At 38.2% G+C, this 13,709-nt stretch overlaps 1 protein-coding gene across 1 annotated transcript; it reads left to right on the top strand.

Annotated features, from left to right (window-relative positions):
- The first annotated feature begins 178 nt into the window (after positions 1-178).
- On the top strand, positions 179-12,808 carry LOC124540767. Its single transcript, XM_047118475.1, has 10 exons — positions 179-374; positions 447-656; positions 4,362-4,445; positions 8,487-8,609; positions 8,980-9,190; positions 9,736-9,791; positions 10,403-10,522; positions 10,614-10,676; positions 11,692-11,854; positions 12,612-12,808. The coding sequence occupies exons 1-10, from the start codon at positions 339-341 to the stop codon at positions 12,764-12,766; spliced, it is 1,221 nt and encodes a 406-aa protein (XP_046974431.1). The 5' UTR covers positions 179-338; the 3' UTR covers positions 12,767-12,808.
- Positions 12,809-13,709: the final 901 nt, after the last annotated feature.

Below are 13,709 nucleotides of genomic sequence, written 5' to 3'. Positions count from 1 at the left end.
TTGCTTAAGGATTTACGCTCTACACCAAACATGTTTACCTTTTTGAAACAATAAATATTAACAGTTGTTATATTATTAAGTTGTTCCCTATATGTAACGGTACACTTCTCTTCTACCTCTACCTATCATATCAATAGAGCATTCTGTGCATAGATAATACATATAGACTGATTCTGTGATTGACGATTGTAAACAACCACAAGTTGTCACAGTTGTCAAGTTGTGGATTGTTATTACTGTTATTAGTAATAAGTACGTATACTATTGCTACAAACATTTAAATAAAGCTGTTAAAGTGAATAAAATTTAGCTTTATTTGAAATCCCATATTTGTTAAAATGTCTGTAATAGCAGTTGGAGGAGTTCCAATGAAAGTAAGTTATTTATTTTATGGTTATCGTCAAATAGTTTGGGTTTGAATAAATGTAAAATAATGTTTTTTGCAGTATAATTTAGTAAGAGTGATAAAATTAGTGGCACCGGCCATAAAAGGTCACTTTGAAGGATTAAATTTCGCTCCGGGCAGTAAAAATACGAAGATTTGCTACTTACGTCTATCTGAAAAGCTCGACCCTCTTCAAGTTGTGGAAAATATAAATTCAAAACCAATTGGAACCACGAAAATAAAAGCATTTATTCCAGACCATGTTCCGGATGTGAGTAGAAAATCGTTTTTTTTTTTTAATAAATTTCTAAACCTTTTTTGGATTTCTGAACAATATATTGGACATCTTGAACAGAAATGGCGGTACATATATCATGTTTTATTTTACAATACTGTATCTGATTTAACAGCACTGTATATGGATATTTATTAATTTTAGATTATTTATTTTTCAATAAATATATGATCATTAAAGGCTTTAGACGATGAAAGGATTAAAACTCCTTCTCTAGATATAATATAATATAGTATATGCATATACACATATATACATTAGTTTATCAATATGCAGATCTGTTCTATTTAAAATTGAAATCTTTAAATTGACTGCAGTTGCTTCAAAGGTACACATCAAACTAAAAATGTGTAATACACATAACAAACATAAATACATTCTTTTTTTATTTATTTTCACTCATATATAATTACATTTTTAAATATAAAATACAAACATAAAATATATTTAAAAATATAAAATACAGAGGCCAACCAGTGGCGGGAACAGGGTCCAAGCCACCGGTGGTCAGGGCTCCAAATAGAGGAACTTCCTCACAATACGCGCCGTGCCGAGGAGTACTGCCTTCTGCATCAGGCCCTTGACCCAGCTGCCTAACGAGAGCCTGTTAAGGTGTCGGTCGAGGCTCTTGGCCGTTAGGCCATTTGCTGAAACAACTATCGGCACAATAACTGCTATATCCACATCCCACATGTCGACAACCTTGTGAGCTAAGTCAAGATATTTTATTGGTTTATCCTTTTCAGCCTTCACAAGATTCTCTTCATGAGGGATGGTGACGTCAACAATTATCGTGCGGCGCTCTGACCGATCTATCACCACTAAATCAGGCTTGTTGGCGACAACAGTTCTGTCAGTGATTATAGATCGGTCCCAGTACAGCGTGATATGACCGTTCTCGAGAACTGGGTCGGGCACATACCTGTAGTATGGTACCTCTGATACAACAATACCGTATCGAAGTGCAAGTTGTTGGATAATCTTGGCCACTTATTATTATTATATCTGTGCAAATACTCTCCAACAAAACCTTCGGTTTCCAAATATGTTGCCGAACCGTAGCCAAGATACGGACGCCATAAAGTCCACATCGGGTCCATGGTCCATTTCTCTTTGCCTAAGGAGAGCGGTTTTAGCCCCTTGTCCATTATAACTACATCTCGGTACGTATCCAAGTCAGTGTGGACAAAATACTCCCTGAGTTCATATACCTCACTCACGGTCACGCCCACCACATCTCCGTGGGATATACAATCTCATCACCGAAGACCGAGGATGATACATCCGATATGCAGTCAGCAGGACACGGACTCTCCTATCCAAGGCGTCTAGTTCTTTTTGAGTCCACTTGAGTATGCCGAAAGAGTACATCAAGACCGGTATGACCCAACCATTGAAGGCGCGAACCTTATTGCCACCCTACAAAAGACTTTTGGGTACTTTTTTCAGGCACCAAAGAAACGCTCCTGCAGTGATTGTTTCATGTCGGTCACATTGATGCCTAACGCTTCCGACATACCCAAGGATCTTTATGAATCGTTTGCAGACAGTGATTTAAAGTTTATGGAATCTAAAAGTTGTAATCTGTCAGATTCCATAATCTCTCCTCGCTTTACATGCATAACCGCGCACTTGTCAACTCCAAATTCCATTCTAATAGTATCTCCATTAGTTGTGAACCTAAAGGTGCAAAGAGCTTTAAGTCGTCCATGTAAAGTAGGTGGGATATTACTTTACCTCCTCTCCGCAAACGATAGTCTAACCTTGAACTCTCCAATAAAGACTTAGAGGGTTTCAACACTAAACAAAATCACAATGGACTCAAACTATCGCCCTGGAATAATCTCCGCTCAATCCTTATTGTTTCGTCATTACGATGAAACGCTCGGCATCCTGGATAGTGAAGGACTGTCCGCCATTGCCCCATACGTAATCTCAAGAAACTGCATAGAGTTGTATCTAATTTATACAACTCCAGCACTCGCAAAAGCTATGAAGCCCATCCGGTCCCGGAGACTTCCAGTTTGGAACGGACCGAACTGCAGCGGCTACATCTTCAGAAGCGATGGAAATTTCTCCCATCGGTTCCAAAGGCTCGCTTGCCTGACCTCCCGCATCCAGTCACCTTCAAGGTGGTCGACGGGCACCGACCAGATTTTGCCTCAAAATGTATTCGTGGCATCATCATCTGTGCGACACCCATCGCTCACATCCTGGTCGAGGCGCTCCCACGTTCTGTACACCCACCTTTGATTGCTCTGGAACATGCGATTCAAGTAATAACGGTCCACTCGCCTCCTGTACCGACGGATGATGCTTGCCCATGCATAAACTTTTTGTTTTAGGAAGTCAATACGCTCCACGACATGGGATGGATATTCTTGCGGACTGATACCAGTCCCCAAGAACGCCCGCCTCACGAAACGCATTACACGTGGACGCGTATTCCCTTCCTTAAAACAACATAGTTTTCCAATGAGCACTCTAGTCTCATTAATGCGTTTCACAATCCTGCTCTGCCAGGCCGGTGCAACAGCCTTTGGTCGTGTAGACCATTCGGTGTCTTCAAATGTAACATCGGCTATACGACATGCTGCAACAGCCGCACAAAACAGAATTGAGTGCGTATTTCACTGCTCTCGAAATAATCTGCGAGCAGTGAATCCAAAGTGCACACTAGGTCTGTATTCCGTTTAGTCATGGGTAAATGTGGCAACCGTGGCCTAAGCTCAGCGGGGGTGTTACGATACTCCCGAATCGCATCCCCCAGTGCGCTTCTCAGTTAATCACTGTACTTACTTGTTGCAATAGCCATGACACCCTCGCCCTCATCATCATGATCTGGGCCCTGTGGTGTTGCAGGAAGTGGTCCCTGTACTGCGGGCTGTGACGGGGTGGAAGTGACACCGCCATTACACATTTCTGAGCGAACTCGATCAAGCACAGTGTCACTCAGCCTGTTGTTACGCAGAATGACTCGCACCTGATCCGACAGTCGTTGAGCGTTGGGGCTTGAACCAGAGAGAGCATCCTAACACGGTACGCCGTGAGGTTAGTCCCGCCCTCTGTAGCACCATAGTATGCGAGCATGACATTTTCATTAATGGATTGTGTCCATCGCATGCTCTGCACACCACCACCGGAAGCGGGGACCCCGTTTGAGACCGGTTGGTCTCTGGCTCCCAAGCCCGTCGGTGGCCGGCGTCTCCCCGCTCGACGTACAGGTGTTGGCGACGTCGGCGGGGAGAAGTACTCGAGAGACATCAGATTATTTTTTATTATTACCCTGTGCGGGGTCCTGTGCCTGTGAGGCGGAGCTGAGCGGCGGGTCCGGAGATGGATTGTTGTGCGCTCTTTGTCTGGCTCTTGTCAACATGTTCTTAGATTTTTTTACATTATTTATTGTGTTTTGACACTGTCACTTTAATTTTCGGCTGACTGTTGTTATATATTTGTTCATATTGGTATATACGCATATTTTATTACTGTTGGTCATAAAAGATCTGTTTTTTACTTTTTTAGGGTTAAAAATCAGATTTACACTATTTTAAATAAATTTCTTTGAATAATTATATCATTCTTTTTATTATTAATTTTACTAAAACTAATTTTTTCATAAAATCCTAAAGCCTAGGTTAATTTTTGGTAAAAAATCATCTCATTATTGTGTAATCATTTCAGTTGCCGCTCGCCTCTAAACTGAAACAAATTCCGCAGAAGTTGAGGAAGTCTTTAAGAATTCCACCAGAATTAACGCCACGACAGGTATAATATATAATATTTTTACACAAAAATCTGTTTGAGTAATTAATGAACATTACTTTTTAATATTTTTTATATTGGATAAATAGCTGGAAGCAGAGTTTGTATCAAGATAAATTTATCTTGCCTTATTAAAGTCTGCCTACTTATAATATGCAAAAAAAATATTACGTATGTTAGCTAAGTTGATTTCCAATGATAACTTCATTAACATTGGTAGTTAAGTGAAGGCGCATTTTCATTGGTCGATAAGTCGGTAGTTAGCCCGATTGCGGGGAGTACCCGCATGCGAGCTAACAACCAATGAAATCCACTGGTCGATAACTCGGTCGATTAAACGTGTGCGGGTGATATCCGCATTCGGGATAACGAAAATGAAACTAGTCAGTCGATAACTCGGTCGATACAAAGCATGCGGTGACTCGCCTCCGTTCAGTCATTTATTAGACGTCATAAATACTACGCGCATTATTTATATTATTAACGCTGTTTATTTACGCAGCGTGGGAGCAAAATGGCTGAACGGTTTTCGGATTCACAAATGCTAAAACTCGTAGAGATCTATCGAGACTACGAATGTTTGTGGAACGTAACGAGTGCTTTGTATAAAAATCACGACGCGAGACAAAGTGCGTACAAACAGATTGCGGAAAAGTTAAACATTAGTGGCATCTCAGGCAAAGATAAACCGAAAAAAATTAAAAACTTAAGGTCATCGTACTATCAAGAATTAAAAAAAATTTAAAACAGCACTCGATCCAGTAGCGACCGAGATTCTGTTTATAAACCGAAGGTGTCGTGGTTTTCAATTGCCGATGGGTTTTTAAGAGCATTTAAAAATAAAGAGAAGACATTTTCAAATGTAAGTATACAAACTTTATTTATGTCACCAAAGACAATCCTAATTAAGTAGGTTATTTAATATATATTTTTAATAAATACAATATTATATAAAATATCACTATTTTTTTTTATATTATATTATTTAGACATTTTTTGGAGTAACACGACACAATCTAATACACTTCTCATAAAAAAAAACATGTCGCGAGTTTGTTTTTTAAAGATTACTGAAAAAATGTGTGTTTAGGTTAGTAGTGATACCTGTGAGGTGTTCAATTAAAAATGTTAATGAATTGATGATCCAATTGAAATATTTTTTTTATATAGGTACTTCATATTTTATTATCATAAGTTAAATAAAAATCGAAATGTTTCGTTTTTTTCATGAGAAGTGTATTATTAAAGAAACAAGTGACGCGGGGCATAGTGGGTTCTGCCGCGGCGCTGTCCCTAGTGCAGTCTACCCTCAAATTGTTCCGGAATGTTAGTGAATAAATCTTGTTTGCCACGGCACTGCACCTTCACTACTGAAGTAATCAGCGAATCTATCCCGAATTGTTGTCCCATTTTCAGTTAAGGTATTATCTTCTCCCATTTTCTCGAAGTTTCGAAGAGGTACTTGTCTCTAGGAGCCTTTAATTGTTATACCAGTAGAGATATCTTCATAATCCGCAAGTTCAGGTTCAAGATAATTAGAATCATTTTTTCTTAGCCAATTATGAAGCGCGCAAGATGTCCTTGTTATTTTTATGGTATTCTTGACGTTGTTGGTTTATCTATTGGTTTTTCAAAAATTCGAAATCGGCCTGCCAATATACCGAACGCATTTTCTACAATTCGCCGAGCCCTTGAAAGACGGTAATTAAAAAAAATTTGCCGTGTCGTTAGATTATTTCCCGGGTATGGTTTCATTATATTATTTTGAAGCGGGAATGCAGCATACGCAACAATAACACTTCCTGCTGGAATATTCAGACTACTATCAATTGCTCGTTTTAAAGAACAATTAGTAAAAACTCCGCCGTCAGAATATCTGCCCTTTGCTCTAATATCAATATAAGTGAATGAATAATCATCATCTTGTGTCGACACAAGCTAGTAAAACAATGCTAAAGTTTTTTTATAATTGTAGAACTCAGATCCACTACAGACTGTAGCTCGCAAGTTTATATGTTTACCATCAATTGCCCCAATACATCCAGGAAAATTCCACTTTAACTGAAATCCAGTTTTTATATCCATCCATTTTCGTTCTGTGTTTGGGACCTGAAAAAAGAACATATAATCATGAATATTTTTTTATTTACAGATCGATGAAAATCGTCGGAAATAGCTACTGATACTGTTGATTTTGAAAATAATAATACGGTATTAGAAGAGAATGATAGAGATGAAAACTCAAATGCTGCGGATGAAATTATTGAAAATCGAGTTAAAGAACTAACCGAAACGTCTTCATCTACATTCACTGTGCCATCAAAACTAGCAACGAAGGAAAGGGGCAAATTAAATAAAAGACAGGACGAGGTACATGAAGCCATTGACAAAATAGATAAAATTGCCGAGAATGTTACTAAAAATACAACATCGTTACTACGAAATAAAGAAGATGAATTCGACATTTTTGGGAGATATATAGCCTCGATTGCAAAAACAGATATTCAAAAGGCTTTATCGGGAATTCAATTAAAAGCATTGAGACAGCAAACCAAATATTCGTTGTTGTCCTATGGTACCTCGACGTCCAATATCTCTGATCCAGAAAATCCAGGATGTTTAAGTTCCGCATCTGTGTCTAGTTTATCTAACTATGAAGACGATTTCAACAACATCAGTTTCAGAAACACATGAAGCAATTTTATATATTATTTATAATTATGCAACATCTATTTGCCTGGTAAGGCATTTTTATTGAATTTAATTATTTGATATTGATTAAATGATTACTACACTCGCGGACACCAAAATCGAACCACTTTGTAATCCACCAGACATTGAAATTTGAAACTAATCGCAATAAAGAAATATTTTGTTAGTCAATATTTAGAGATTGTTGTACACAATATCCGTACATCGGAGAAAACGATACTTTTTTGGTTATCAAATGAAAAAATGAAAAAAATTTAAATAAAACTATTTGAAAGAAAGAAAGAAAGATTTTTCGAGAGAAGAGAATAAAATTTCTTTCTTTTTTTCTTTCTTTCAAATAAAACTATTTCTAAGAACGTACATTTGAAAACAATATTTTGTAACCTAAATAAGTTTGTTAGGTATTCTGAAAAAATTATCATGATCTTCTACATCACATTCCAATGCCGGATTCAAGTTCACACACAACGTATTAGATGCACCGTGCATCTTTCTACTTTTAAGTAAATTTCGCATCCAAAATCTCTTTTTCTTTTTCTTCAAAGAAGTTATTAATTTCTTTTTTAATACACCGCAAACAGTCAAAATTGCTCCACAAAGCAATAATTGTTGTTCCATGGCGAGTACGTCTGCTTATCTCAAAATCTACTGCCAAACTGTAGGTACTTAATTCTCTCGCACTTCAAATGCGGGCTCTAACGACCTGGAAAATGGCTCCCCGCATGCGGGCCTTATCGCATGCGTTATAGAAATCACCCGCACACGGGGTGCGGGCTTTGACGACCATTGAAAACGAGAAACTCTTTGCGGGCCCTATGGCATGCGTTACAGAAATATCCCGCACCCCGAATGCGGGCCTTATCGACAAATGAAAATGCGCCCTGATAGTGGAAATGATTATTAAGTGGAATAAAATTAATACATAAATAAATATATATATATTTATAAAGAACTGTTGATCAGCAACAACATATTTGATGACCTCTGTGGTCGATTAGTGTGGACACTGGTATTCATGGTTACGCCACTCCGAGGTCCTGGGTTCGATTCCCAGTTGAGTCGATGTAGAAAAAATTATAACTTTTCTATGTTGTCTTGGGTCTGGCTGTTTGTGGTACCTTTGTTACTTCTGATTTTCCATAACACAAGAGCTTTAGCTATTTACATTGGGATCAGATTAATGTATGTGATGTCCAATATTTGTAAAAAAATAATAATTATAATATATTATGTTTATTTCAATTTATTTCATTTGCAATTGGAACATCATAAAATTATGCACAATAATAATTCATTACAATAGTCTTGTGTTAATTTGTAAAATTTATCCAGTTAATAGTTACAACTCATGGTCTGATCATGCAAGAGATGCAAGCAAAGTACACAGGATTATACAAGCTCAGCGCGAAAACTGGGAAGAAAGGAAATCACGAATTGCTCAATACAATCGGCCAGGTAATGTGTGATATATACAATATATATCTACTATTAATACAAATTGTTGATGTGCTATAGTGCTGGTGCAAGTAGGTAAAATATGCTCCATAATTATAAATAATGTGTCAATTTTTTACATCACATTAACAGCCTGTAAATTTCTCACTGCTGGCCTCTGGTATATATATATATATATATATATATATATATATATATATATATATATATATATATATATTTCCTGTTCCTGAATATTGGTACACAGTCCGCATCAAAGTTTGTTGTTCACAGCTATACCTATTATAGGCCTGATTCTGTATTTCTTAGCTGTATATATTTGTCCAAATACCAGAATTTGTTAGTAAGCTGTATCATTGTTTTATTTCAGGTGGTGTTTGATCGTCTCAATGAAATAATGAAGTCAGGTCCCCCAATCGATTCATGTTTCAAATTGAGCAATTCGTATCGCAAGAAACACCCTCACTTCGGTGATTTCCAGTTCATCCTGTCCACTCTGCATCAGCTGCAAGACGCTGAGGGGAAGCCACGGGAACAGATACAAGAGAATGAACTGACAGTTATTCCAGTTGAACGTTACAGTTGGTGCTATCTTTTTCACTCTTAGGAGATATATAAAAATATATATATATTTATTCATTCAGCTTATTTCGTCTAAACAGTAAAGGTTGGAGCCTTCTTTTAAGTGCAGCAGGGCACCTGTGCCATAAGCATATATTATAAGCGCGCGCGTGTGTGTGTGTGTGCGTGCGTGCGTGCCTGCGTGCGGGCGTGAGTGAGTGAGTGAGTGATTGAGTGAGGGAGTGAGTGAGTGAGTGATTGAGTGAGTGAGTGAGTGAGGGAGTGAGTGAGTGAATTAGTGAGTGAATGAGTAAGTTTGGGAGTGAGTGAGTGAGTGAATGAGTGAGTGAGCGAGCGTGTGTGTGTGTGTGTGTGTGTGCAGATTTTACTCAGGCCTGAGTATTACTAATTATTGTGGAAAAACACATAATAGTCTTGTATTTATCTAGATGTTGTAAGGAATATTTAGTACCTCTTCCAGTGCTAATTTATGGATTTTGGTGACCAGTTACCATCTGGTAGCATAGTTACCGCTATGCTATACTAACGAATATTATGATTTCAGATATTGACAGCATTCTAGCGACCTGCAATAAATATAATGATAAAATAATCAGCAAGGTATGTGATGATATACGTGTATTGCACATATTCTCGTCCTATATCTTTAATGATATGTAATAAAAATGTTTAATCTTTGTAAAGGAATTTCCGTGTCGAAACACAAAATATATATTTTTTTAAATTGGTTCTATTAACCATTTTCTTGACTGAGTATTCAATATAAGCGGCTCCTCTCGCTTTTTCGGTTCAGCGTTCTGCTTGTGAAAGATCGAAAGACAGACAAACTGACTTACTATCACATTTAAAATATTAATACAGATAAATATAGAGTATATTTTAACTACGACTTTGCTAATAAAAAATAATTTGTTAAAGTAAGTATTCGTGCGTTATTGGTGAGAAATTTTAAACTGATCTTGAGAATTAATTTGTAAAATCAGAGATACTTTCAGATTAGATGGCAGTTAATGATAAAGATTCCGTGTATTGTTTTGCCCCGCCATTAAAATCAGAATATCAAATATTCAATTCATGATCTAGTAGAAATAGAAATCAATCATGATGAAATCAATCATAGAAATCAATCATGTTTGCTATATTTTGAAGTTAACACAATTTTATTTACTTTGTGTTTGTTTTATTTATGAGAGTATATATTTTTTTACAAGATATTGGATCACGTGAATAATCTGAAAACGGAAGTGAATCCTGACAACGATTCCGCGGAGGAGGCGGCCAGGGTCAAGGTCAGGGAGCAACTTAAGAAACTGACACCTTATCTACCAAACGTAAGTGTATTCACATTTTTTCAATAGGATACTTGATTTATGTTCATTTATTTATTATAATTATAGAAACGTTTTTACATTCCCCTTTCAGATAATCAGACACACGGTCAATAAATACTTCGTTCCGCATCAGACGAGCAACGTCCTAGTTTGGGTGAGGGTTTGACATAATTTTTAATAAAAATTAAATTTATTTCAATTTCAAAAATGAATATCTTTGTACGGTTCTCAACTGAATGATTCCCCCCCCGGACGTGACGAAAGTAGGTTTGACTAATGACATTTCAAAAATGAATATGAATATCGGTCCACAACTGAATGATTAACCCCCCCCCCCCCGGACGTGACGAAAGTAGGTTTGACTAATGAGATTTCAAAAATGAATATGAATATCGGTCCACAACTGAATGATTAACCCCCCCCCCCGGACGTGACGAAAGTAGGTTTGACTAATGAGATTTCAAAAATGAATATGAATATCGGTCCACAACTGAATGATTAACCCCCCCCCGGACGTGACGAAAGTAGGTTTGACTAATGAGATTTCAAAAATGAATATGAATATCGGTCCACAACTGAATGATTAACCCCCCCCCGGACGTGACGAAAGTAGGTTTGACTAATGAGATTTCAAAAATGAATATGAATATCGGTCCACAACTGAATGATTCCCCCCCCCCCGGACGTGACGAAAGTAGGTTTGACTAATGAGATTTCAAAAATGAATATGAACATCGGTCCACAACTGAATGATTACCCCCCCCCCCCCGGACGTGACGAAAGTAGGTTTGACTAATGAGATTTCAAAAATGAATATGAATATCGGTCCACAACTGAATGATTAACCCCCCCCTCGGACGTGACGAAAGTAGGTTTGACTAATGAGATTTCAAAAATGAATATGAACATCGGTCCACAACTGAATGATTACCCCCCCCCCCCCCGGACGTGACGAAAGTAGGTTTGACTAATGAGATTTCAAAAATGAATATGAATATCGGTCCACAACTGAATGATTAACCCCCCCCTCGGACGTGACGAAAGTAGGTTTGACTAATGAGATTTTAAAAAATGAATATGAATATCGGTCCACAACTGAATGATTCCCCTACCCCCCCCCCCCCCCCGGACGTGCCGAAAGTAGGTTTGACTTATCAGCCTGCACCCAGGTGTACGGCGAGCCCTATCTGCCAAAGAAGGAGGTAATGGCGCCGTGGGCAAGTCGCCTCCGCGCTCACTCGGCGCGTGACCAGCGCATGTATAACATGCTCGTGCTGCGTGCGCCGCGACACGCACTGCCCGCTCTGCTCGCCGCCGACGGCACGCTCATCGGTGAGCCCCGTGTGTAAAAAAAAAAAAGAAAAAAAAAAAAAAAAATTATTAAAAATTTATTAAAAATTTCTCCCCTCTCGCTGCTCTCTGCTCGCTGCTCACTTTGTGTCAAAATCAAAATAAACTTTGAGATGAGATGGTCCAGTGGTTAGAACGCGTGCATCTTAACCGATGATTGCGGGTTCAAACCGAGGCAAGCACCACTATATATATGTGCTTAATTGTGTTTATAATTCATCTCGTGCTCGGCGGTGAAGGAGAACATCGTGAGGAAACCTGCATGTGTCTAATTTCATCGAAATTCTGTCACATGTGCATTCCACCAACCCGCATTGGAACAGCGTGGTGGAATATGTTCCAATCTCTCTCCTTAATGGAAGAGGAGGCCTTATCTCAGCAGTGGGAAATTTACAGGCTGTTACTTTACTTTACTTTACTTTTACTTTACAAGTAGGCTTTTATAAGCACTTTTGAATCGTCATTTTACAATTAAGTGAAGCTACCACCGTTTCGGAAAGTAGATTCTACCGAGAAGAACCGGCAAGAAACTCAGTAGTTACTCTTTTTTTAACATTTAAAAAAAATACAACGTCATGTTAATTAAATACAATTATTTCAATTAATGTATCCTGCTTGGAAGTCAACAGGTATTAACTATACGCTTATTTATCATCTACAAAATCTTGTATCGAATAGTATGCTTTTTCTACCAATGTATTTTTAACAAACGATTACATGGTCTTCGATTGCGTTTCAGGTGGTTCCAAGCTGGTGATAAGACCCTCGGATCTGCCGATGTTGAAAGTGCGTGTGGGATCGTTCGGCACCCAGGCGGGCGCGCCGAATGAGTCGATGAATGAGGCCATGGACGTCGATGCAGACTTCACCGAAGAGTGGAACGAGCAGTGGTAGTGTTTGTGACCATAGTATAGATATCAATAAATGATATATAAAAACATAAATTTATTATTTATTACTTCACTAGCTTTTGCCCGCGACTTCGTTCGCGTGGACTTCAGGTTCGTCCCGTCTAGTCTAGTAATCGCTTAAAATCGCTTCGTAAATAAGTCATTATTTCTCGTACAAAGTAAAGGATAAAATATGCGCAAAAAATGTGTTTTTTTACGACCTCACATTAGAAACCTCAAAAATTGTAGCCTATGTGTTATTCTGATGTATAAGCTAAATTGTGGTAAAGTTTCATTTAAATCCATTCAGTAGTTTTTACGTGAAAGAGTAACAAACATCCATACATACAAACTTTCGCTTTTATAATAGTAGTAGGATTTTATACGCAAGGACACCACATAATATTTATATATATAAAACTTAATGGTCATACTTGGTGGTAGGGATTTGTTCAAGACCGTCTGGGTAGGTACCACCCACTTACCAGTTATTCTACCGCCAAATAACAGTACTCAGTATTGTTGTATTCCAGTTTGAAGGGTGAGTCAGCCAGTGTAACTACAGGCACAAGGAGCATATCACCTTAGCTCCCAAGGTTGGTGGCACATTGACGATGTAAGGAATAATAAATATTTCTTACAGCGTCATTGTCTATGGATTATGGTGACCACTTACCATCAGGTGGCCCATGTGCTCGTTCGCCAACCTATACCATAAAAAAATGTCATCACATGGCGATAATCTACTTTAGAGCTAGCGCGCACCGGTGATTTTTGTCACGATGACTGTTTCGTCACTCTTGTCAAGTCCGTGAATATGTATGGAGTTGCGCGCATGTTACGACGTGACAATTGTGTACGCCGACCGGCGAACAAGCCCGTGACGAAACTGTCAGCGTCTTTACGTTTTTTTCATAGCAATGCGCGCACTAGTAACAAATTTGTCA

The sequence above is a fragment of the Vanessa cardui genome, chromosome 26 (assembly GCF_905220365.1).
Source record: "Vanessa cardui chromosome 26, ilVanCard2.1, whole genome shotgun sequence".
Taxonomy (NCBI): domain Eukaryota; kingdom Metazoa; phylum Arthropoda; class Insecta; order Lepidoptera; family Nymphalidae; genus Vanessa; species Vanessa cardui.
This window is presented reverse-complemented; position numbering and strand designations above follow the sequence as displayed.